This window comes from Amphiprion ocellaris, chromosome 9, assembly GCF_022539595.1.
Source record: "Amphiprion ocellaris isolate individual 3 ecotype Okinawa chromosome 9, ASM2253959v1, whole genome shotgun sequence".
Classification (NCBI taxonomy): domain Eukaryota; kingdom Metazoa; phylum Chordata; class Actinopteri; family Pomacentridae; genus Amphiprion; species Amphiprion ocellaris.
In genome coordinates, this window is record NC_072774.1 from 32267240 (window position 1) to 32292948 (window position 25709).

Below are 25709 nucleotides of genomic sequence, written 5' to 3' on the forward strand. Positions count from 1 at the left end.
TTTATTTGGTATTTATTACATTGCGTGTGTCATGTGGATTTGATTGTATTTATTTGTGGATTATTTTACTCAGCTACTGCAACAATTTGTGACCAAAATTATGGTATATCATCATCTTATAAACGTGCAAAACTGTTAGCAAACAGGTACCTAGAGCAACTTTAGCATTCAGCTAGGGTCCTGTCCAAGTCACATACACTATATTGCCAAAAGTATTCGCTCACCTGCCTTGACTCGCATATGAATATAAGTGACATCCCATTCCTAATCCATAGGCTTCAATATGATGTCGGTCCACCCTTTGCAGCTATAACAGCTTCAACTCTTCTGGGAAGGCTGTCCACAAGGTTTAGGAGTGTGTTTATGGTCATTTTTGACCATTCTTCCAGAAGCACATTTGTGAGGTCACACACTGATGTTGGACCAGAAGGTCTGGCTCTCAGTCTCTGCTCTAATTCATCCCAAAGGTCTTCTATGGGGTTGAGGTCAGGACTCTGTGCAGGCCAGTCAAGTTCATCCACACCAGACTCTGTCATCCATGTCTTTATGGACCTTGCTTTGTGCACTGGTACACAGTCATGTTGGAAGAGGAAGGGGCCAGTTCCAAACTGTTCCCACAAAGTTGGGAGCATGGAATTGTCCAAAATGTCTTGGTATGCTGAAGCATTCAGAGTTCCTTTCACTGGAACTAAGGGTCCAAGCCCAGCTCCTGAAAAACAAGCCCACACCATAATCCCCCCTCCACCAAACTTTACACTTGGCACAATGTAGTCCGACAAGTATGGTTCTCCTGACAACTACCAAACCCAGACTGGTCCATCAGATTGCCAGATGGAGAAGTGCGATTGGTCACTCCAGAGAAGGTGTCTCCACTACTCTAGAGTCCAGTGGTGGCTGCTTTACACCACTGCATCCCACGCTTTGCATTGCACTTGGTGATGTATGGCTTGGATGCAGCTGCTGGGCCATGGAAACCCATTCCATGAAGCTCTCTGCTGAAGCACTGTTCTTGAGCTAATCTGAAGGCCACATGAAATTTGAAGGTCTGTAGCGATTGACTCTGCAGAAAGTTGACAACCTCTTGGCACTATGTGCCTCAGCATCCACTGACCCCGCTTCGTCAGTTTACGTGTCCTACCACTTGGTGGCTGAGTTGCTGTCGTTCCCACACACTTCCACTTTCTTATAATACAGCTGACAGTTGACTGTGGAATATTTAGGAGCCAGGAAATGTCACGACTGGATTTGTTGCACAGGTGGCATCCTATCACAGTTCCACGCTGGAATTCACTGAGCTCCTGAGAGTGAGCCATTCTTTCACAAATGTTTGTAAAAGCAGTCTGCAGCCTAGGTGCTTGATTTTATACACCTATGGCCATGGAAGTGATTGGAACACCTGATTCTGATTATTTGGATGGGTGAGCGAATACTTTTGGCAATATAGTGTATTTACGCTGTCTTTTAGCTCTGTTTTTGGTCTCCACATCTCTTGAGGGAACATCTGCCTTTTCAGCTGCTAAATGCTCCACAAGCTCCAACAGCTGGCCTCTACCTGTATCTGTCTGGGGTTTAAATGGGGCCCAAGTGGTGTGCAGTAAGTATTTTTTAGTGTTGTTGTTTTGAAAAAAAACACACGAAAACACCTGCAGTAGCTGGAAATGATACGAATGAGAATAGTGAGACTTATTCAAAACAGTAAGGTTTCACACCAAAGCAATGAGCTGAAAGGTGCTACAGTTTTCTGTAGATGTTTGGAGCTGCAATCAAAAAAGACCAGAAGCTAGTATGTTCTACATATTGTAGTCTGAGGTGATTTTACTCATGTTTATGCTTGTTGTGTCTTTAGCCACTTGTCTGACGGCTGCACACTCTATTATGTGCTCCCACAGGATTATAAGTATTTCAGGTCATTGAAGCCTGCAAGACATACTCACTTAGCAACAAACACAAATGTATGCTGTGGCTTTTAAGATGCTCCCCAGCTGAGTCTACAAGGACTGTGTTGACCTGCTGGGCTTTAGTAAAACAACCACGCTCAGTTTTCCACGTTGATTGTGTGAGCCATTGCTTACAAACAGAATAAATAGTCACAGAATACCTCATTTACATGCTGATGACTGATGTCTCTGTTTGGACCTTGAATGAAACATACCGACACTTAACCAAGACCAGATTCAATTGATTTTGTTTTTTTTTTATTGTCAGGTTGTTTGTTTTTATTTAAAAGGGACATATTCAGAGTATAAATTAGAGAACATAGCTGCACTTTAACAGCACAGTCTGCCATGATTCATGAGTTAAGTGCAGAAATAAATACACATCCTAAGACCTTTTCCGCAAATTAGTTTCCCACCTTTTTGCAATTATATAGATTTAAAACGTAACACACTTCAAATCACCAACTGTAAATAACACCTCTTCAGATCAATAAACAGAAACGTATTTTAGATTATGCTGTCGGTTTTACAACAAAAATACAGACAGACATTGTCTTGTATTCAATAAACTGTATGAAAGGGTAGTAAAAGTCGATTTCAGCTGTGAGGCGATTAAGAGAAGGGAAGTGAGAGGAGAGGAAACTGTCAGTATAGGCTGTAAATTCCAACTGATGCCAGCAGAAGGTTCATTTTCCCAAAACCAGCTGAAGAATCAGACAAAAAACAATACATGACGATGGTGGTAAGAACACTCTGGCTCCCCACGTGTCTCCGTGACAGATGAGTAAAGTTGGTGAGAGACACTGATCATTCATCACAAGTCCTTCCCCAGCCTGTGTATCTCATCCAGGACAAAGTCCATGTCCTGCTTGCTGACCTGGGGGCTGATGACGATCATTCTGAAGAAGTTGGGTTTGTCCCCGTGGGGCTGGTAGCCCACCATCATGCTGCCTGTTTTCATCATGCGCTCTTTAATCACTGGGGCAACCTGCAGGATGACGGAGGATACATTGCAATGACTGACATAAAAAAATTGTTGGACATCAAGATATTTCTCTTTAGTAATGACATTTTTTACAGTGTGGAGCTTTTCGTAGAGCTCAGGGCCGTCAGGAAGGTTCTTCAGGCTTGGTGGAATGTACCAGAAGCAAACATTTGAAAATTCAGGCTGTAGAAGGGGGAAATCATTAGTGTTTTATAGCTTCACCATGAAATAAGCATAATGACGTGCAACTTAGTGGTTTAGGGTGTAATTATGGATGAACTTACTTCCATCAACAAACGGAATCCTTCTCTTTTCTTGATCTCTTCCGCAAGATACCTGCAAAAACGTACATTTAGCTTCAGAATCAAGAAAGGTTGCTTTGTGACATGTAGGCAAAAAGTCCATGCAATCAAACTTCATTTGCATAACACCTTTACTACAGGATGGTGCAATTCAATGTGTTTTGCAAGCTCATAATAAGACAAATGTGAAAAGTGAAACAATTTAAGACAAAGGCACAGAAGTAATCAAAATTAAATGATAATTATTAATTTTAGGTATTGCATGTTTCAGAAATGGTGTCAATCATGTATATATATATATATATATATATATATATATATATATATTTATTTATTTATTTATTTATTTATTTATTTATTTATTTATTTATTTATTTATTTATTTATTTATTTATTTATTTATTTATTTATTTTTTACATTTTTTACATCTTTAAATAAAATAGATGAAAGTAAGGGTTGAACAGTGGCTCGGTGGTTAGCACTGTCGCCTCACAGCTAGAAGATCCCCTGTTCACGTCCCAACCTGGGCCTGGGATCTTTCTGCATGGAGTCTGCATGTTCTCCCTGTGCATTAATGGGTTTTCTCCAGGTTCTCCAGCTTCCTCCCACAGTCCAGAAACATGCTGAGGTTAATTGGTGTTCCTAAATTGTCCATGGTTGTGAATGTGAGTGTGATTGTTAGTCTCTAAGTGTAGTCCTGTGATAGACTGGTGACCTGTCCAGGTGTCCCCTGCCTTCACCCTCAGTCAGCTGGGATAGACTCCAGCCCTCCATGACTCTAATGAGGATTAAGCGGTGTGTAGATAATGGCACTGTACACCGACTGACTTCTCTAAATCAAAGCAAAACAAAGACTTGCAGCAATCTATAGATTATTCAGTACTCTTTAATGCTGCAGTCTCTTCCTTGGTCTGCGTGTGTTAAGAATTACTCTAAATTTGTCAATGATAAAGTAATAATTGCACTTTTGTGAAAATAAATACAGCCATCCTTACACAAGCAAACATCTAATTCTTCTTCATTAACATCCAAAGATGAATTTCTGTCTTCACCTGCAGTCTGCACGAACTATGGTTCAGTAGTATGTCAGAACACTGCATCAGGTCCTCTGTGCTAGCCTGATTTAACCAAATCTGCCATCTTATCTGAGGTTTACCTGCAGTCTTACATTGCCTGTCTTTCCTCAGACTAACCTGGCCATGGCGAGGGCTCTGTCCACCCTCTCCTCCAGCTGACTGCTTCCTAAAGCCTTCCACATGAGCCAGAACTTGAAGGCATCAGCTTTCCTGCTGCACTGGAGCGACTTGTCCCCCGTGTCATAGCTGATGTCGTAGAACTTGTCCTGCTGGAAGAGGTAGGAGGCCCCAGAAGAGTGGCATAGCTGGAGACTCTGAAGAAGCACAATGACAAGAGCAGTTTATAGACACGGGGGGGAAAGAGTCATGAATGAATAGTTCGCATAGCCTTGCAAGACACTCAAATTACCATGAAAACTGAAGCAAAGACATTTTAAAAGCACTCAGGAGGGCATTTGTGATGGCAAAGAATGAATAATGTTACTCTGAATGAGCATGTATACACAAAACAAATGCAAATGGTACCGTATCAGGTTATAAGGTTATTGACCCCAGGTAGGGTTGCCACCTTTCAGAAATTAAAAAAAAAGGACGCCACCACGGCTCCTCGGGGCCACGGTTCAGTAAAGTTGGAAAGATATTCATAGGCTTCAGACTTCCGGCATCAATAACTCATTAAATATACTTTATCAAAACATAAACAATGCCTCTTTCCCATCGTTGTAAGGTAGACAATGTGCTACAAGCCCAGTTTTATCAAAAATAGCTGTCTTTCAAGCTGCAGGAAAAACACTGGTGTCAACAGGAGTCTGTTGAAGGCTGCCGTGATTTTGGTGACACTACATTGTATAAGAGTGAAGTTACTGAATATTTGTGTCTCTTCGCTGTTGCAGCGGCTTTGCAATTTGCAGACGGACCCTGTTCACAGCCGGCTGCACATAGATACCAATGTTATTTCTGCAGCTTGAAAGACAGCTACTGTTGATAAAACTGGGCTTGTAGCACATTGTCTGCCTTGCAACGATGGGAAAGAGGCACCGTTTATGTTTTGACAACCTATATCTAATGAGTTATTGATGCTGGAAGTCCGAAGCTGTGAATCTTTCCAACTTTACTGAACTGTGGCCCCGAGGAGCTGTGATGGGCGTCCTTTATTTTCATTTCTGAAAGGTGGAAACCCTACATATGTCCAAACTGTCCAACTCTTCCTCTAAAGCTGTGGTTGTTATAATGACGATATTTTGCAGGTTGCATTTTACAGAATATGTCTGCTGCACAGTTATCTGCTGCCACTCACACTTTTACAAATCTCTCTTTCTCCAAGTCTCAAACAAACCAAAATGCTCTGTCAGCATGACTTCAGTCTACTAATGTGAGACTACGAGAAAACGGGACTGTAGTAAACTGCATTGTCAGGCCTGAGACCAGGAACAGGTTGAAGCTTACTGATTTCCACTGCTCTTTTTTTTTTTTTTTTTACTGCCAAATGCTACACTGTCTGCATTCACACATACAGGTTAGACTGGAATCTTATCTCCACTTAGGTCTCAACTTGATAATGCTAATGTTCCTCTTGGCTTCATTCAGACAAACCTATGACTGTGACAGAGAGTCAGGGTGCAACAACATTTGTCTCGAGACTGGACAGCACATCAAGTGATGTATAAATAATGCATTAATCAAAAAGTGGCTGAATCTAACCTAATAGCAAATTTGTCAAACTGTTCAAAAAATGTGATATAATAATAGTCTAGTATATTTATGGTTTCTAAAACACTGAAAATGCTGTCCATGTGTGATTATAATCCAACTACTACTTAATAACAGCAAAATAAAAATGTCCAGATAGATCTGATGGAGCTCAATACTCAACCTGGACTGATGCTGTCCTCCACCTTGGGGATATTTTTTACGTATAAGTAATTAATGAAGTTACTGCTGTAGTGCCACATGTGTAAAATATGTGCAACTGTCTTGTTTGGGAGAGGCTCATATGGATCCTCATATCTGATGCTGCAAGTATTAAATAAACTAGAGGAAAGACTCCTACAAACGACTGGAGGTAACAAATTAAATTTACAGCTTTATTTTTATGCACATTTCAGTTTGTGTGAAGCTGTAGGGCAAGGTGAAAAGGGGAGTTTTATGAATATGGCACACAAATTGTGACATATTGTAGTATTGATGCTGAAATGTGGAAAAAACCTTCCCCAAACTGCCTCACACAAGCAGAAGTATGTTGCTTTTGACGTCTAGCCGTTTTCGTGGTTCAGATTTGCCCCATTTTGAAAGTGGTAAGTAAATGGTACTAGGTCAAACCTACTAAGGCTGCTGTCACAACTTCTGCAGAAAGGTTCCAGGGTGCTCAGAGCGTATGTTTACAAGGGTCTTTACAAAACAGATGGAGCACTTCTATGGTTTGGACTGTCATGAAATTGTTCCAGTTGAGTCATAAATCAAAATGATGAACTGTGTTACAAAATATGTGAGAAGAAGGTGCATAGAATTTTCAAGGGGTAACCAAGTCTAACTATGGCTTCAAAGGTGCAATTCAGCAAGAAACTTCGAGTCGCTGACCTTAAAACCCAGATTACAGCAGACTCAGCCATTTCTGACTCAAAACCTCACCTGAACAGACACATACTTTTTTACTCCTCTGATGCAAAGGTGGCCATAGACTGAAGTAAAATCCAACATGAAGTAGTCTTTGGGTCTGTAAAGGAAAGCCAAACCAGAAGTGCCTCCAACCTACATTCTTATTAATAACCAGCAGGGGGCAACAACTTTGGCTTCAAAAAGAAGTCTAGAAGTCTACTTCTCACTTAATCTGTTACCATGGTAAACATTGTTCTGATGAGTTTATAGTTCCAGTCTCTAGTTTCAAGTCTCTTTCAGTACAATATGGTGTTCATTTAGTGAACGATGCTCCTGTTAAGAGAGAAAATGACAGTAAAAGAGGGTGTGTTTCATGGCTTAATTAAAAGGTTGCTACCTTATAGTAGTGCTTAATGTCCTTGACTTGTCAGACAGATCTGCCCCTCATTTGTTGCATGTGGTTTCAATAAACCAAGATGGCACAAAAATGCTACATCAAACTATTTTTTTCTAAAATCTCACCTAAGACATGAAAAGACAAATGAGATCGGTGGATGAACAGCTCACCTAGCCACACTTCACTCAAATTGTAACGTATCGTGTTTGAATGCAACAGTGCAGTTTGTAATGTATTAGTGTGGAAATGTGCTTACTATGGTGACAAAACAAACTACAACGATAACTTCTACATTTCTAGCAACTGAATAAGCATGAGTTCAGTCAAAGCTGAATACAGGTGACCTCTGACCTGAGAATTCATACAAACCAACTGAACATCATGAAGAAACAGGAAATAGATGCTTTCCTTGTTTCTGAGGTGCATGAAAAATGGAGCAAGCTACCAAAATATAGAATTGTAATGTTATGTAAGCATAAACTAATGTTTTCTCTCTTACTTGTGTGTGGCACGTAAAAAATTTAAATTTGACATACGCACATTTGCTTGCTGTGATGCATTTTTTTTCTGACAACAAATAAAACTGGACATTCTGAAAGACTAACTGCAAAGCCTCATTTTAGGGCACTATAGAGTCAAAAACGTAAAACAAAACAAAACAAAGAAACCACTTGTCTTACTGTTTTGTCTCTGACCAGGAAAGCACAGCATTGCAGACATGCCATCAGCATCTTGTGAGGGTTCCAGGCCACAGAGTTGGCTCTTATCAGAAGCACACAGCAGAGAGACACTTTACAGTCAATGTGTTGTCACGTGAAACATCTGAAATTTCATCTCGCTAACATGTAGCAATGCTTTTTCCACAGTTCCGACACGAACAAAATGACAATGACATGATCTCAGTCAGTAATGTTACTATTTTGATGATGCTGTTTACCTGTGGATGCCCTTTAGCAAGTGTTTATGCTTCTTAGACATGAGAGCTGCTCCTCCCCAACATGCCTGGAGAAACGAACGAGAAAATAAGATGATGCGCACCGATGGCGGGACACGATTACAGGGAATGGAGGAACTAATTAATTATTGAGCTCACATCCACATGCAGCCACAGGTTGTGCTTCTCACAGATGTCTGCAATTTCCTCGATGGGATCAAAAGCTCCGAGCACCGTGGTTCCTGCTGTGGCGTTTACCATGAAGGGAAATGCACCCTGAACACACACACACACACACACACACACACACACACACACGAACATATAACTCTATATTTCTACAGTGTTTAAAGCCCTCTAAACAAAATCAATGACAAGACGGCTTCCTCACCTCACTTTTAGCTGCCTTTATTTTGTTCTCCAGGGCAGAAAGAATCATTTTTCCCCTGAAAAATGCACACAGTTTCACAATTCATGAGTCAGTCTGGGATAAAACAACAAATCAGTGAACAAATTTATTAAATCTTATCACTATCTGAGTCCAGTTAATACCTTTCTACTCCAGCACACTACCTCAGATGTCTTGGGAAAGAACCAGAATATCAGGAAAGTATGTGTGAGGAACTCTACCTCTTATCAGATGGCACCACATACACGTTCTTAGTTCCAATTCCCAGTAAAGCTGCTGCTTTGGAAACGGAGTAATGACACTGAAAGAGATTTTTAAAAAGAGTTATTTCTTCGAACACAAGCACAACAAATATAATCACACAATGCAGATCTGATTTCTGCTTCACTATGTGAATCGCTGTTTAATGAATCCAGGAGTGGAAGCTTTGTGAGCTGAGTGACTCTCATCAGGTGTCTTTCTCAGGGTTTTGTGTTTCAAATGACCATTTGTTCAGTTGTAACACTACTTTTGTGACTTCTGAAAGGTGCAATGAACTTTTTGAGAAATAGGCAATCTGGGCTCTCCAAAATACACATTAAACCATAAAGTGCAGGAGAAGATTACAGGACTAGAAAGTGCAATTTCTGCAATTGCAACAAGCAGTGAACTTCATGATACAATTCTAGCATGCCCTCAGGAGCCGTATAGCTCATAACTGCAATGGGCAACAAAGATCGGGGGATAACGTCACATTTCCTGAACCTGACTTTACCCAGCAGACACGGTTAAGTGGGAAGGATAGGGGTTCATCTCTCTGGAAACATCCTGGAGCAAAACTGAAAGGCAAAACCAGATTTTATGTTGCACTGAAACGGCAGAATCAGCTCAGGTTACAGTAGCTCTGGATAAGTGGAGGAGAAAACATATGAAAAAAAAACAACAACACATGCTACATAGAATGTACCCATGAGGAACAGCGTAGGTAAACTGAAAGGACTCAGAAAGGTTAGCAAATCAGATGGAAGAAGAGATGAAACGCTGACAGGGCAGAGACCTAAACCTGTGGTAGTAATGGTAGAAGGGTCATTCTAAAAGTTACATTTTGACTATTTCATATTTGTCTGTTTTTTTCTGTGCATAGGTATGTAATCAAGTAAAACATCTGTAAAATCTGAGGTCATAGTAACATTACTTTCTGAGTTTAAAAACTATAAAGAGGAGACGTCCATTTTCACAGTCAGGCTCCTTGGAGTAATGTTGCCCTAATGTTGGCTTTAAATACAAAAAACATATTTTCAATCATTATTTTTTTTCTCATAAAGTATGCCACTGACTGATACTGTTATACGTATTCAAAGCTCCTGTTGGTGCTCTAGTTGATGGACAGGGTAGACAGAAACATTTTGCACCATCATATAACTAGTTTGTATTATTCTTTCAAATCTATGGCATTGAAGACCATATGTAGATATCAATGAGTCTGGAAAATTTCAGGACTGTAGCTCTCAAGTTCTGTAACTTCAAGCATTGATCCACAGCTTGGTTCGAAGAAAATGATGCAAAAATCAACATGACTCCACTTCCTTAAAGAAGTTTTAGCTCAAAACTAATGTTACAAAAGACCCCAGATTGTACATATGGTCAGCTCAATCAATAAAAAAATTATTATTTTTTTTTTTAATCTGTCAAATTGAAGATGCTCAGACATGGGGCCTTTAGTGAAATGATGGAGAATGACCCATGAGTCTATATCATCAGATATGTGAGTTGTAAAATTACTATTATGTGCTGCTCTCCTGATGTTGTAGTAAAGGAAATACCTATAAATGCTTCTGCCTTATTATATACAAAATCAAAACATTACTCAGATTGTCGTACATGTGGGAGTCTTTGACATCCATATCGAGCTGTTTGAGTTGGAAATTTTCAACCAATTTTTTGTGGACTGCTACCAACAGTGGACTACTGGGACCGGATACACAGCAAATGAACTTCATCTTTCCAGTGCTGATGGCCTTCATCAGAGCTGATATGGAATGAAAACATTTACAGAAAAGAAAAGCACTCAGAGAGTACAGTTCTCCGACAAAGCTGTTCAGTTGTTGTATGATTTCCGGCAGATGAAATCTTTTAAAAATTGGTGCTCCGCAATTTTTAGTAGGATCATAATCATGTGATCATCGGCAGGCAGCTGATGTAGTGTTCACTTGTTGTCATAGTTACAGATGATACAGAAATCTTTAACAAAATCGTGGATTCAGACTATAAGTTGCATCACTGCCAAAATCTAATCATTTGGTCCTTTTGTCATTTCTGACTTTCCCTGAAAATTTCATCCAAATCCGTTCATTTTTGAGTAATGTTGCTAACAGACAGACAGACAGACTAACAAACAGACAAACCAACGGCAATTGTCACGTAATATTCTTGTGTTGTATGTTATCTTTGCCTTCCTTCTGGACATCCCAGAAAGTCCAACCAACATTCTCTGTGAATATCTGTCCCTCTCCCTCTCCCTGCTCAGCTGGGCTTCTCTGTCATAATGGAAGCGCTGATCCAAGCTGGGAACAAGTCTCCCATAGCCAGACCATTCTCTATCGCTGACACAGCGACATGTTGAATGGTCTGACTGCGTCTCATTGTCACTCTGCTACAGGAGAAAATGTGTTTGTATTTCTTAAACTAATCACTGCTGTCTTGGGTGGTGCTAAGCAATGTTGTCACTCTAAATGTATTTGGGGGAACTGTTTCGGTGGAACAGGGAGGCAAGCACTGTCACTAAAATGGGTAAGTCAACCGAGAAAAAAATATTATTGCACGGTCCACCACCTTCATCATTCTTGTTGTCTCTCATAGTTACAAGGATTTTTTTAAAAACATGGATGGATAAAGAGGAGGAGAAAGCTGTATTAAGTACACTCTAAGTACATTCCACCTCTGCTAAATCAGACATGCAATTCACAAACATGTCCTCTTCCCCACCTCCTTTCAGTTTACATTATCTAGTACACCTCTTTCTCTCGCTCTCTAGCTCAGTCTTCCTCCTAGCTCTGGCCTCAGTGCCAGCCATCATCTGAGAGAGAAACAAAGGACAGCCAGCACCCCGTCCATCTCCGTCTGCACCCATTGAACTGAGCACAGTTGGCGCTGCCAGCTGCACCAATAAAAACCAGCACAAAAGCAATACGGATCCCTGTCACCATGGAGACGTCATTCCTAAAAGTTCAAATATGGGATTAGGATCCAGTGGAGATGATGTTATCACGTCAACACCTTCCCAAATTCCTCTTTTAAAAAGGGTTAAAGGATAGAAATTGTGTGCAACTCCGCCTGCACTATTATCAAGTTGATTTCTGTTTGCCCTCAATGTAAAATTGTTCAAACACAGCGCTTGGCACTGCTAAATGTCAGAACCCTCCCAGGAAAATCTTTTTTGACCAGCAACTATTTTCCCATATCATAAATGGATTTTATGTTTTAGCTGAGACATAATGAAACCAAAACAATAGTACTACAGTTTTGTGAATGTGCTCAGAGCAGAGCAGAGAGGAAGTGGAGTTACTGTTTAATCAGTGGTAAAGAGAAGTAACACTCAGTCCTTTTAGATCCTTTCTATATCTTTCTGACATATTAAGAGAAGCAATTAAAATCATTTTATTAACTGTCACCAAAATATGTGGTAACATTTTTCAATGATCGCTCAAGAATCATCTTTTCTAGAAACATCTGGACTTTTTCGGCATTTACACAAATCTGACCACAGAACCACAGTAAAGGTCTTAAAGAGGATTTGTTTACCTCTGAAGGTCTTATTATCTCTAAAGTTAAAGTGTTTGATATTGTGGATCCCTCCTGTGCGGTCTTTAATGACTGCCACCTCGCACACTCATAGTAGGTCTGATATCATTTAAAAAGCAATACATCAGTGAAAACAGTAGTGTTGATTTATTCATGCATCCATCCATGACTTCCCTCCTTTTCAACCTCATTTAATGACCTCTTAGACACCTTTAACTTTAAATTCATATCTGGTAAGCATAAGGCACACTGGAGGAACGTCCCACTGGCCAAAATGCCAAACAAAGAAAAAGTATGAAGCACAGCAGAACATAAAAGGCAAGAAATAAAACTCCAGAAATACTGTGAGCTCTGCAGAGAGAGTGGTCATATTTATGGTGTCAGGCTGAACAGTCTGAGGCAGTCTTTTTTCCTTAGGTATATAAATAATGACAATAAAAATGCATACACTTAATATGATGTTGAGAACAAGGTCACCAATCCACAAGAACCAACATCTGTGGAATTTGTTTCTGCCAAGTCAGGCAATGACTTTTCTTTAATTTTTTTGGCACAATCTATCAGTACAACTATTAGTTCTACCTCACTGAATCACAATATTATGCCTCAACATTCAGCAAAGATAGTAAATATTAATTGATTCCACTAAACCCAAAAAATCTTGAGTAAATTATCTTCACCTGAAGGTACCTTGATGTTCTGCCCACAATCCTCTTTTAAAAAGTTGTTAGTTCTTTCTCAGTGGACTTGCACGGATAGCTATTAATTCATCACTTTCCAATGTGTGTCTATCTTGACAGCCTGTATTTGAGGAGCAAAACCCAAGCTAGAAATATAGGCGTTACTCTGGAGATTCCAGCAGCCACAGAAAACCAGATCAGCCTTCTACCACCTTTCAAACTGCAGCACGCAGAAATATGTAAAAGCAAAGAAAGACTTTTGAAAAGAGACAACATTTCTCCTACAGTTCTTCCTCTTTCTGTTCTGAGTCCCTAACACCAAACAAGCACAAGCAGGTGTCTCAAACACACAATAACATTCAAACTTAAACTCCAGCTTCATTTGGGGCTACTCCCATAATTCACACTCCACTTTCTAGAATGAAGACCCTCATCTAACCCATTGTGCTAACATATCCTTTTCTCACTGTGGATTTTGTTGCTGTTTTTGTTTTGGTTTTTTTAGTTATTTTTTGCCTTTTTAAAAGGACAGTGGTGAGAGACAGGAAACATACCTTACCTGCAGCAAAGGGCCCTGGAGAACCCATATCTGGTGAGATATGGGTTTGAAAAAATCTAATCCAGTGAATTTCGCTGGATTTTGGTAGATTTTTTGTGAATGTTGTTAAGAAAATATTAGCAGTTTTACTGATATATATGTAATCATTTTAGATATATTTAGGATTTATTTGGAAGATTTTTACTCATTTTTTGAAAATATTTACAAGAATTTTCTTGCCAAATTTGGGGGATTTTTTTTTTTTTTTAAATAAAACTTTCAAGGGAAACTTCTAAGGAATTATTGGAATTTTCTTCCTGAAGGTTTTGCAAATTTTCAGAAATTTGAGGAACTTTTTTTCTGAATTTTTGGATTTTTTTCAGACAAAGACGCAATATTTTTTGGCACCTATAAATGAGGACAACAGGAGGGTTAACATTATTAGAAGAATCATTAATTTTATGTCAAAGATCTGTAGAAATACCTTTATGCCCAGTAGATTGAACTACGGTAACTTACTTTATAAGGGCCTGCCTAAAAATACGTTACCAGTTTGACAGAGAATTGATTTTTAAAAAGTCCATAAATAAGTCCATAAATCACTTAAGGTTTTAGCTCGAAGTAAATCTTAGCTATGCTGCTTGTGCCTGAATTCTCCAGATTTCTCAGGTCTGCTGGCTCTGGTTCTTTCTCTAAACATGGTGAAGCTGCTTCAGGCTTCTTTGCAGCTCACATTTGAAACAAACACAGACACAAGACAAAGCTACTTAATGAAAGCTAAAGATACGTCTGTTTACTGTTGCTTTTAATTAAGATTATGTTTTACTTAATTTTCCATTCTAATTTTATCCTTTTTGTTTATTTCTGTTATTTTTTTTGTAAATATTTTACAGGATCTGTGTGCAGCACTTTGAATTCCTCTGTGATTAAAATATGAATTTCTCTGAACAACTGACTAAAAAGAATGGTAACAATAAAGATGGAAGGAAATTTCAGTATAGGCAATTTATATTAAAAAATTTTCATTATGGCAAAAAAGGGTATATTTAGCTTAGGAATAAGGAATAGTTGGTCCCTGGAAATATGTGTTGATTTAACTCAGATCTACAATCACTACAAAATCCCACCCACAAATATCTTTTGGCATGGCATTTAGTGATCACCTTACACACTTATCAAACCTACCTCCTGTGACGTGAACATGACCAGTCGTGGAGCAGCAGAGAGGCCGAACTCTTTAATGTCAGGAGAGTGATTGTACCTGGCTAAGTTCATGGCGTACATGTTGGACATTGAGCCACCTGGAAGGAAAACAGCATAGAGGATGGAGTTATTAAAGATATTATGGTATAACATCATCACTGATGTCTGCACAGTGGCGTAGTGGTTAGCACTTCTGCCTTGCAGCTAGAAGATCTCCGGTTCGTGTCCCGGCCTTCCTAGGATCCCTCTATATGGAGTTTGCATGTTCTCTCTGTACATGTGTGGGTTTTCTCCAGGTTCTCCAGCTTCCTCCCACAGACTAAAAACATGAGGTTAATTGGTGATTCTAAATTGTCTGTAGGTGTGAATGTGAGTGTGACTGTCTCTATATGTAGTCCTGTGATAGACTGGTGACCTGTCCAGGTGTCCCCTGTCTTCACCCTCAGTCAGCTGGGATAAACTCCAGACCCCCATGACCCTAATGAGGATGAAGCGTGCATAGATAATGGATGGATGGATTATCACTGATCTGCCCTTGATTCCTCACATGCTGTATGTAACACATGGAAATAGATGGAAACATTATTCAAGCCTCCATTATACAACATGGAATGATGACACGTGGGTGGTCCACTCCTGATTAGAGGCCTGCATGTGGCAGACAGTTGGCAGCCACCAGTGGACCCCCCATGGGTCATCACTCCTCACAGCATGTGGGCCAGATTTTGCAATCAGGGAACTGATTTTCTCTTGTCCTAAACACCAGTATCTGTCGGTGATTGTACCTGCATTGAAAATTCCGTCTCCTCCTTCCTCCCAGCCGATTAGCTCCATCATCTTCCTCAGCACAGCATCTTCAATCAGGGTAAAGACTGGAGCTATCTCATATGTGTATCTGATGGAAACCACACGTATCGATGCTCAAAAAAAAAATGCATCACTGAAGAATTGCACATTTCTCACTCTTTTTTCACAATCAAATCATAAAAAATAGGAATCAAATATTTATTCAAATAAAGAGTTAAGACAATGCTCATTAATTTTTTCAGAGGTGCTTGAAAACATTCCAAAATCAGCATTTGTAACCTTTCGACAACAGTTTTAGCAAACACAATATTTATAGCTGAAATGTTGCTTTAATTTCTCATTTTAAATGAAAAAAGAAAGCACTTATATTGCTGAAACTAAGAAACAATGCAACATCGTCATCTCCACAAGTCCATCTGATTTGCCGCAAACTGAACATATTGTTGTATAGTGAGGTTATTCAGATGACAATCACAATTTTAAGGGGTGATGCACTTTCTTAGAGCACTAGTTTACGTAATACTACAACCATGACAACACCATGACGTCACATCCTGTAGGATTTCTGACATTTAGCTGTTACATTATTTGGTGTAACTCACAGACTGGGTTTGAGGGCTTCAGCAATGAAGCTAGCCACCATGGAGTAAGGCTCCATCCCAGCATACAGCTGGTTGAAGAAACGAGGATGGGCTAGAAATAGCAGAAAACAGAGTTAGAAAAGGTAACAGATCGATTACACTTTGGGATTACTAACTGTCTATGTATGCATGTGTTCTGATGTATGTTTTTTGCAGCCACGAGTGGCAGTTACACAACACAATTCTACTCCAGGCTCTTCATATAACAGCAAGCAACAGTGGAACCATAAGTCTAACTCAGAAAGTGGCAGCTACACAGTACTGTCTCTCTAAAGTTTGCTGTCATGAGCTTCCCTCCTCTTAACCCCGCCCTCCCCTCTGTTCATTCTCCAATCAGCACCTGTCAACTGTCCTTCCAGCACACAGTCTCCACCCACTGCCACTCCCCCTGCTTTGTCTGTCAGCCAATCAGCTGCCAGCTTGTTCATTCTGCCACTCACCTGTTGTTTTTTTCTCATTTCCCCCTCAGTATATATTTCAGTCTTTTGTGGTTCTCCAGATCATGGTTTGTGCCCCTGATGACTTCATGTCCTGCCTGTATGTGTTTTCTTGATTTTAACCGATGGCTGCTTCCCTTTGTTCAGCGAAGTCACTGGTTTTGTCTTAATCCTGCCTCGGCTCTATGATTCTGCTTGTGGGTCTTCTCTGATTTGCTACGCTAACACTAGTCACCATGAGCTACTGGTCATACCAGAGGGCTGTACTGCAAAGCAAGATTAGTGGGGTGGTGGGATATGTTAAGCTTAAAGTCAGAGTTTTCAGTGTCACTTAGATAGCTCCCTTCTAACCTGGCTAGAGCACCATGGTAACTTATGCTGCGTTGCTAACCTGGTCTGGAGCAGGTTATCTTCAGAGTTTTGCATTTAAATAGACTGTAAGAAGTGTCTGCATTCAATCAAATCACCACCTGATGATTCTCTATGAGTGAATCTCAGCTGAGGGAGCATGTTATGACTGCAAACTGTAATGCAGTTACAGTCTTTAGCTATAGTTATGTTTGGTCTTGATTTGCTGCCAAATCCATTTACACTGCTGGTACTGCTGCTAATAGAACACAGGTTAGAAAATGATCACAGTACTCATTACAGAAATGAATCAGTCAATAACATTGCACTTCAGTATAATAGGTTTGAACATATGGAGTTTTAAGATCACCGGCTCTTACGTGCAGCTGTTGCACAGAAAATTAAAAAGTGGCTGCATTGATCAGTAAAACAAATATTTTAACACCTGATAACAGTTTTCTACCAGAATTCCTGTCTTACATCATTTGCAGTAGCAGCATCATACATTTTTATATTTGTTGTGGCGCTCCATTAAAACAGCCTGTGGACTGATGTAGGTGGGACACCATCTGTTCGTTTTGTGGGAAAGAAGACTCGCATAACCAGTTACATTTTCACATTTCAAAACAAAGACTGAGTTGACAGAGAAAGCTGATGACTGCCTTTGTGACACCTGTTATCTCTGTCTGTGGTTTTAGTTTTTGTCATGCCGACTTACGCAAGGAAAGACTGACTAAGTCAAACTTGCATCATAGTAAAGCCCTCTGACTAAGTAAGACTGGAGCAATTAACTTTTCTTTTGTAAAATTCCCATTTCTTCTCTAGAAAGGGCCTTGGGCCTGGTAAGCTGTTCCTACTCAACAACCACAAGACTCAAAATGGCTACAAAGATACGCAAATCAACTACAAAGGATTGAGAACAACTAAAAAGAGATGCACATCAAAGACACACAAAACAACACCCATAGAGGTGCAAGAAACATAAAATTACCACTAAGATTCTTAAAATGACTACAAAAAGGTAAGGTGCACAACTTTTAGAAAAAATGTGAAAAGAATCAATCAGAGATGTGAAATGATCATAATGAGAACAAATCCAGCATGAAAACACATCAAGCAATTATAGACAACAAAAAGTAAAAGGACTCATAGTGACTACATAGAGATGCAAAATAGCCTGCAAAGAGGCACAGAGCAACCTTCCAAAAGATGCAAACTGACTACAAAGATGCACCCTGGACCCACTGTCTCATAAGCCACCCATGGTTTAGGTCAGGGTGAACTATTAAGTATTTAATACACAAATGACTGTCAGAGTTCATTGAAAGCATCTCACACTACTTCATGAATGCCAGAACAGCTGAGTAAGCTGCTTTGTAAAAACTGTGTCTCTGTGTTTTGATCTCAATTCATTAAAGTTAGAGGACTTACTGGTCTTGACGCTGTATCTGATGGCATCTCTGCAGCGCTGCAGGATTTTGGAGTCAGACTCTCCTCCATCTCTCAGCTCAAGGTCCAGCAGCTCCTTCAGCTGATCAGGGGAGCGCCACTCACAAACCTATCCAACAAAAAGGTCAAAGACAGCTGTAGCAGAATTTAATGTCATGCTTACAAAGAAGAGTAAATAAGTGCATTCCTACCTTTTCTCTGACATCAGTCGCTTTTTTCACTGCATCTTCTATAATGATGGCCATGGACTGGTGAATGAATTCTTCTGCTGCAGGTATGTCCAGAGTGGTACCATTCAGGAGAACATCATCAATCACAACCGGAGAACATTTCACTGAATGTCCAGGGTCTGTTACAGGGCTCTGGCCTTCACTGGGATTCTCTTTTGAATAAAGACAAATCAAATCATTTGAGTTTAGACATCAGTGTTTTTTTCAAGTAATAGTTATGTGTTCCATGAAAAGCTGAGTGGAGGTAGATCAGGTCCAGGATTACCCCGACACAAGCTTCCTTTGTAAGCTATAATACAATACAATACAGGCCTGCAGGCAGGCAGAGGAGGAAACAAATCTTTTCCTAAGGTCTTCTGACTCAGTCATTAATCTTTCTCCTGGTACTTTCTACTTTTTCACACTTGTATAGTTCCTCAATCAACTCACTGAGAACTTGTTTTTATTATCTGTAAGACAACTGATTTTAGACACCTGCAAAGTAGCGATGTTATGAAAAGCAGTATAATTTTTGCAATATTGTTTAAAATTAATCCTTTATTTATTTAAAAAGATTATAACCTAATTAAGAAAAAAAGCCTTCCATTCTTACCTTTGACATGTCTCTCCATGTTTGATGCCACTGTCTGTGCTGATCACTGTATGCGCTCACTGCATGACTTCTGTATTTATAGCTGCATGTCACTGCCTCCCATTGAGCTTTATTTTCACCACAACGCTGCATCGCGATGTTGCCTAACTTCCAGTAATTTTCCATGTCAACAGTCAGACAGGCTTGTGCTGAGTAAGAAAAATTCCACTAACAAGCTTATAAAACTACTGGCTTGTTTTTGCTTGCACAAAACATAGAATGTTTGAAGTTTCCAGCCAGCCGTTTTACACCAATGTGTGAATAGTTTTTTTTCAATTTCTTTTCTCTGTTTTCATTTTGGCACCTCAATTTCAGCTATGTAGATTTTGGGCTAAGGCTACATATAGAAATTTTTACAGTTGCATGCAAAATTATTCAACCCCCCTGACATTTTTGATATTCTGGCAAAAATGAGCAACATTACAACTGCAGGCAATTACTGAATCATATAAAAGGTGAACACGTAGTCTATTGAAATACAATACCAAAGCAAAAATCAAGATTTAATTCAGATTCTATTCAGAATTTCAACTTTTTTTGCAAAAAGCAGGTTGCAAAATTATTCAACCCCCTATGAGGCTGTATCTTCAGCACCCTTTTGCTGCAATGACCTGCTGTAGACGGCAGGTATCGTCCCTAACAAGTTTCTGGCAGCTCTCCTTGGGAATTATAGCCCATTCCTCGTGGTCAGTCGTCTCCAGCTCAGCAATGTTCTTAGGTCTACAGTACACATTATACCATGGGGGTTGAATAATTTTACATGCAACTGTAACTAGCAATCAATCAAGCTTTATACATTTTAAACTATTTTAAATCCCTTTTCCCCTAAATCTCACTTTTTTAAAAAAAATTCTGTAGTTCTACATTACAATCTGGTTCCAGTTGTGTAACAATGGTGAACAGTAAAGCTCAAGGTGTGTGAGGTGGAAGGACGTCATGTTGCTGTGAGTCAGTGACTGTGATTTAGATTGAAGGAATGTGTGTCTGAGTGCAGCAAGCACTGCTGGCTGTCATTCTTCTGGCATGTATCAGTCACTTTTACATTAATGTTCCTCACAGCTTCATTCAGACATAACCACGGCAGTGAAGAAAAGAGCCACAGTACGTGTGGAATATTTGTCATGAACATGAGATTGTACTAATAAATAAAAGACTTAACTAAATGTGTTGTAACTATTGTAGTGGTTTAAGTGCGGCTAACAGTGACTCTGTGTGAGACCGATCACCTCACTGGAGTGTAACTGTCTGTTACATCCTGATCAATCCTGTCTCCATGTCTGGGGTAAGTTTAAATTTTAAGTAATTAGTGAAGTTACTACTGTTGTTCCATGTGTAAAAACACACAACTCTGTGCTGCTGTTTGATGCTGCAGATGTTAAATAAACTCAGAGGAGAGACTCCTACACACAGCTGGAAGCAGACAAACTAAGCTTCAGATCCTACCAATCACAATCCAAATAACAGCCATTATTTGTGAATATTTCTGTTACAGATTCTGTCTTCATTGCAGTTAAAGTTTTATTTTTATGGACACCTCAGTTTGTAATAGATGTGAAATTATAGAGCAAAGTCAATGAGAAATGGTTTGTTTTCTGGCATGCAAACCCTGCCTTTGACACTCTCTGTGATGTTTTTTTTAGCGCAATATTTTATTTATTTATTTGTTTTTAATCAGATAAAACCTATTGAGATAAGGCTCTCTTTCACAATGGTGATCTGGCCAAGAGGATAGCAGCACATGTCATAAAACAGCTACAAAGAGGTGGCAGTATAAGTTAAAACCTTAAAAAAAAAGTGTTTTACAATAGAAAAAGTGTGGGAGCTGTAACACAGACAACAAACAACAATTTAAGATTTAAAAAACACAAGCACTGTGCAATGGTCTCACGCCGTCTGTCCTCAGGACAGAACGGAAGGCTCCAAGTGGAATAAATTCAGACAGTTTCAGTTCAGTCTGCAGAGTATTCCATGCCGAGGGGGCAGCAAAGCTGAAAAGCTCTTTTTCCAAGTTCAGTCCTTCCACGGGGAACAGGTATAACAAGAGTAGTGCGGGAACATAAGGCATAGGAACTGTTTGTTCCTTGTAATAACCAGCATTGTGACATACTGCAGGTTAGGACTTGTGCCATGTTGAAATTGATTTGGAAATGTTACTGGCCAGACCTAGGTCTGTTGCAGGTTTTACAGAAAAGTTGCGTTGATGCCAGGTCAATGGAAAGAATTGTATATTTGCTGTCTTGGCCAGGCTTCCCTTGAAAAAGAGGTCATTGTATCTTAATGGGACCGACCTGGTTAAGTAACGGCTAAATAAATAAAATAAAAAACATTTGACAGATGCTTCTGTGTGCAACCAAGGATTTTGTACAGGTTTTACCGTGAAGGCGTTCATGCAGGTTTACCTTTATAACCCCACAATGAGTAATATACTGTATGCATAATCATAGAAGTTACACTGTAAATGCACTTTTTAATGTTCTGACACCAGCGGGACGATGATCATGACTTTTAAGAGTGTCTGTTTACAGACTGAAGCTAAACGTCTACTGTTGTACAACACATCTATTCAACAGCCTCCAGCTACATGACTCACCATGCAGCTAAAGTGATGAACATGACATAAGCAGTTAAAGAACACTAAGAAGAACATCAAATCCATTGTTTAAAATCCACATCCAATAGTTTACAGCAGCCATTAAAGCTAGAAATGAATGATTAAGCAGACCAGCAGACTGAGGTTAATTTAGCTAAAATAGGTTTTCTTTAAGAATAAAGTTTATTGCTCTGTTATTGATCAAAGTACACAATACATGTCCCTTACTCTAAAGTATATCTTCGGACAGATTTTCGATACATTGAGCAGTATAGGAATAAGTTTATATGCTTTCCCACATCTTATGTTCTCTTCCGACTTCTGCTCTTTGGCAGCCACAGGCCAAATAAATCCATTTCTACCTATCTGGTGTGGAAATTGAGCACAAATGCTTCGGCCTTATCACACACATTTTAACTAACTCAGTCAAAGAGAGAGACAAAGACACATGGGTTAATGTAGATTATAGGATTGGGTTCATATCACCAGCTTCATTAAGTCCATATTACTCCACAAGAATGAATCAGGCTTTAATATAATGCTGTTTGTCTTATAACCTGAATGATACTTTGTCGCTACAAAGAGTAAACAATTCTCTCAAAACCAGAACATTTGAGCAAAGCTGCCCAACCATGAATTCTCTCTTTTCAGAGTCTATTTATTGCAAAGCCTGCATTTGCATTTTGTCCAGCTGTGTGTGGGTGAGATGATACATGTTCAAGAATAATAACGCACAGGCTTCATGCTGTGTATAAATCCAGCTGATTAGCCAAGCAGGAGGCTTTAATGTTTGAATGTGAGGCCTGGAAGAGTTAAAACAGCCTCAGCATGTTTCCACACCTCAGCCTTTTATGAAGGCCACTTAGTCTTGACAATAGTTCTTATACATACAAACAACTAATGATTTCACTCACTGCACACGTGGACAGTCTCTGTTTGCCACTTTGTTCACATTAATGGTGTTTATCTGATTTGTGTGTTTGTTTGGTTTTTTTTAGCACAACAATTGCTGTGCCTTAAACCACCTTTGAAAGGTTCATGTTTCTACCAGAGAGGATGCATATTCTGGACAGGGAGGTTACCAAAAATATTCTAGTTTTGAGAACACTGAAAGCAGAAAGCAGATTATAGGTTGTCATCATGTGGTTAAAAATGGTATTGCAGTAAAGACAATCTGGGCCTCAATATGTAATTTCCATCAAATCCTTCTGTTTATGAATATTTAACTTCCAGTAACATGTTGTACTTGAGTATCTGTTGCAGATGAATCAAATGATTGTAAAGTTAGAATAAAGGGGGGGAACATACTGTAAGGAAGCTGAACCCCATGTGGCGCACTGTGGCTACATTTGAATAAATTTGGAATCAGATATGCTGCTTTACTTATGGTTTCCATTTTTGTATTTACGAGCATATAAACTGATGTAGGTAGAATCAGTGAACGTGTAAAACAGCCAAATCTGCCTCACACTGGTATGCTTTTACGGTGAGTGATCTCATGAAAGCAAAACTTGATCACACCTTCACTTAAGTGTTTCTGTTCATGGTTTTACACCCAGCTGGCAGCAGGAACACAGCTCACCACAAACTGCTTCCTGTGTTTCGATAGTAAGACTGATTCTGCAGCAGTGAACGGATGTGACAAATGAATGAATCTGACTCATTAGTTGTAAAGGTCTCCCTCTACCACTTCATTAATTACTCTAATGACTGGCACTGTTAAAACGTGCAGTGTGGGATTAGTGATTACTGCATGCTCATTTAAGCATGTTATTTCTCTTTTCATATGGGGTGACTAGAAGGAGACTTTTGCACTTTTTTTTAACACCATAAAATACTTGACGACAGAGGAGAAATGCAGAAGCTGCAGATATTCAATGCAAATAAAATCAACCTTTCATGAGCATGTGCTGTTAGACTTCTTTGGTAACGACTGATCACAGATAGAAGATGAAGCTGTGATTGGAGAGAAACTCAGTCATGCAATGCTTTAAAAAAAGTTTCTCATCCAAATTTCGCCAACCACCGGATGTGGAAAATGAAACCGATCTATCTTTGGTTTTATTTTCACATATATTATGCAAAATAGGTGTGGAAAACACACATATTTTGTCCTCTCAAGCGACACCACCCTTACCATCTCTGGGCTGTAACTTTTAATCATTCCTCTGGTACACATCTCTCACTTTAATGAGTTGTGTTTACCTCTGCGGAAGCGTATGAACAACCTTAACAATGCAAGCCTGTAAATCATGTGTAAAGCTGACTCTGGCCAACTGTAGGACTCCCACCTTGTCTCTCCTGCAGTGTGTGGCATGTGCATTATTATATGTGTTCTGCAGATGCTGCAAAGAAAAAGGAGGTAATTTATGTAAGGAAGGTTGCTGTACAAGATACATTCTGCTCCAAGAAAAAAATAATGATTGTTCTTTTGCGATTATTTGCCACAAAAGGTCTGCGTCTCGCTCTCTGTCTTTTACTCACTTCTAGGGAACGACACAATGCATGTACAGGCTCAAAGAGAATCACTCAAGTATTGTAAAAGGTGAAGCAGTCAGCGCTGTGAATTAGAATGGACAGCCATGAAAGGGCTGTGGCAACCAGTGCAGAAACAAACATCAGCTGCCTTTACATACATTACATGGAGACAAGGGTATTTTATTTTAACGCAGTTTGTTAGAACTAAATTCAGTATGTGTGCTTTTCATTAATGCATGTGCAACCACCTGCTAATCCAGTGACAGTGAACAACCCACATGCACCACACAGATGTGCGCATTACTGACTTGACTTTAAAAGTAGACATCAAAAATTAATCCAGTCTTGACTGTTTTTACACTGTATTTCAGGGACTTGGCGTGAACACATTGATTGTCTCTAGTTTTTAAAAGCCACTAACACAGACAAACAACAAGAAAAGCACTTAGAAAGCGCAGTACTCCACCAAGGTTGTTCATTCCCCATATGGCATTGTCAGAAATGCAGCATATTTTGTAGAAATGCAGCATTTTTTGGAGAAAGGTAGCATTTGTTTATCAGTTATTGATGATCAGAAATCATGGCAACATAGAATGTGTCCATTTAATATAGATGTACCCACAAACAAAATGACCTTGCGCTGAGCACAGGCATGTGTTCTGCATGTGTACGTTATGTACGGATACCGAATCACGTGACCTAAATATGTAGCGGGAATTGATGGGACTCAGAAACACCCCCACAATTTAATCAGCTGTTCCTTGAATCATTTCTGACAGATAAGTCCTCAGGGGTGGATTTGTAGTAGGATCACAATCATGTGATCAACAGCAGGCAGCTGACGTAGTGTTCACTTGTTGTCATGGTTACAATGACGTCGTGCTGCTATCTCACAATGATACAGAAATCTTTAACTAATCCATGGATCCAGACTATAAGCTGCATCACTGCCAAAATCTAATCACTTGGTCCTTGTGTCATTTCTGACCTTCCCTGAAAATTTCATCCAAATCTGTTAGTCTGTTTTTGAGTAATGTTGTGCACAGACAGATTCACAGAAGGACAAAGGTACGCCGATCGTCACATAACTCCACTGTGTTTCTTGGCTGAGTAGTAAAACACTCAGTCACACAAACATATGACACACAGGCTGAAAAAGATATTTGGTTTGTTGTCCCTTTTGGATCTTTGCAGTTATTTTGTGTTTCTTTGTAGTTGCTTAATGTAGTTTTGCGGCCTTGTGGCAACACTCTGAAGTTGT

At 39.5% G+C, this 25709-nt stretch overlaps 1 protein-coding gene across 1 annotated transcript; it reads right to left on the minus strand.

Moving 5' to 3' along the window:
- Positions 1-2178: 2178 nt before the first annotated feature.
- On the minus strand, positions 2179-19483 carry LOC111573747 (acidic amino acid decarboxylase GADL1). The gene is made up of 15 exons (XM_023278046.3): positions 19342-19483; positions 18711-18901; positions 18502-18628; positions 16247-16337; positions 15623-15732; positions 14820-14935; positions 8858-8937; positions 8619-8673; positions 8387-8503; positions 8231-8295; positions 7974-8055; positions 4419-4615; positions 3207-3258; positions 3016-3105; positions 2179-2925 (listed from the first exon to the last, which is right to left on the minus strand). The coding sequence occupies exons 1-15, from the start codon at positions 19358-19360 to the stop codon at positions 2752-2754; spliced, it is 1566 nt and encodes a 521-aa protein (XP_023133814.1). The 5' UTR covers positions 19361-19483; the 3' UTR covers positions 2179-2751.
- Between the last annotated feature and the right edge of the window lie 6226 nt (positions 19484-25709).